Below are 1,055 nucleotides of genomic sequence, written 5' to 3' on the forward strand. Positions count from 1 at the left end.
AGACAACAGACAGGCAGGAAAGAGACAGGAAGCAGACAGAAACAGTACCTGGTTGTATTCAGGTGCTGAGTACAGACTGATTCTTCCTCCTTCGCCACAAACGGGCTTCTCAACAGACTGAAAGACAGAAAGAGGCGCTTTCCTTCATCTCACAGCTGAGGGACAGGCAGATCTTGAGACGTTTCAGATGAGAAAGGATGAAAAGTGAGAATGCTTTAAAAGAGAAATGAAATGATGTGAAAAAGTAGAAAATCCAGATGCATCTGATGTTTACACCATATACACAAATACCATCAAAACAATCAACATCAGCCTGCAGTTCTCACACGAGACACATGAATGGGGCAAAAGCTAACATTTAATGCCACTTTGAGTGAAGCAAGTGTTCGATGGATAGATAACAACCAGAGGAACTCACTGTGAAGCGTCTGTAACCACAGGAAGAGCAACGTCTTCAGCCGTGAAGTCCAGCTCATCCACCAGGCTGTTGTTTCGTGAGATATCAGGGCCGTCCAGTTTTTTCTTAACTGTACACAGAATCACAACACACTCATCAAACCACAAAATCCAAGAAGCATTTAGGTGTCTAGAATGATATAAGTCAGAAAATGCATGCATTTTGAAGAAAACCCAAGAAAGGAAACGGAAGAAAAGCGGGAGAGCGTTTGCAAAATGAAGGCGAGAAAAAGAAAGATGAGTACCTGGAGAAGACGGACAGCTGAGAGCGAAAGCCGACCACGAGCGCTGGCGGTCTGTTCACATGCAGACACAAAGAGAAAGCGCTAAAGATCATGCTGTGCCACAAAAACAAGACCAGAAAGAGCAGCGGAGGCTGAACACGATCGATAGGAAAGTTCAGATGTCAAAAAGCACTGCAACATGAGCAAATCTGTCTGTACTTTCATTTATTTGGCATTTGTGTGACCTTTGACATTTCATTTAGGTACATTTCTGTTCGCGGATGGCCCTCATAGTGCCTCAAGACAAAAACTTTTACCTTAAATTAATACTGTCAAATGATGAACTTGTGATTAACTGCATCCAAAGTATGTGTA

At 42.8% G+C, this 1,055-nt stretch overlaps 1 protein-coding gene across 1 annotated transcript in view; it reads right to left on the reverse strand.

The window, feature by feature from the left end:
* Window positions 1-1,055, reverse strand: part of LOC122346569 (potassium voltage-gated channel subfamily KQT member 3-like) — a 26,065-nt gene that overhangs the window by 3,751 nt on the left and 21,259 nt on the right. The window contains exons 13-15 of the mRNA XM_043241289.1: window positions 702-752; window positions 419-527; window positions 49-117 (exon numbers count right to left, since the gene is read on the reverse strand). Coding sequence (XP_043097224.1) covers window positions 49-117; window positions 419-527; window positions 702-752 — 229 coding nt within the window. The remainder of the gene's footprint in view (window positions 1-48; window positions 118-418; window positions 528-701; window positions 753-1,055) is intronic.

Source organism: Puntigrus tetrazona, chromosome 6, assembly GCF_018831695.1.
Source record: "Puntigrus tetrazona isolate hp1 chromosome 6, ASM1883169v1, whole genome shotgun sequence".
Taxonomy (NCBI): domain Eukaryota; kingdom Metazoa; phylum Chordata; class Actinopteri; order Cypriniformes; family Cyprinidae; genus Puntigrus; species Puntigrus tetrazona.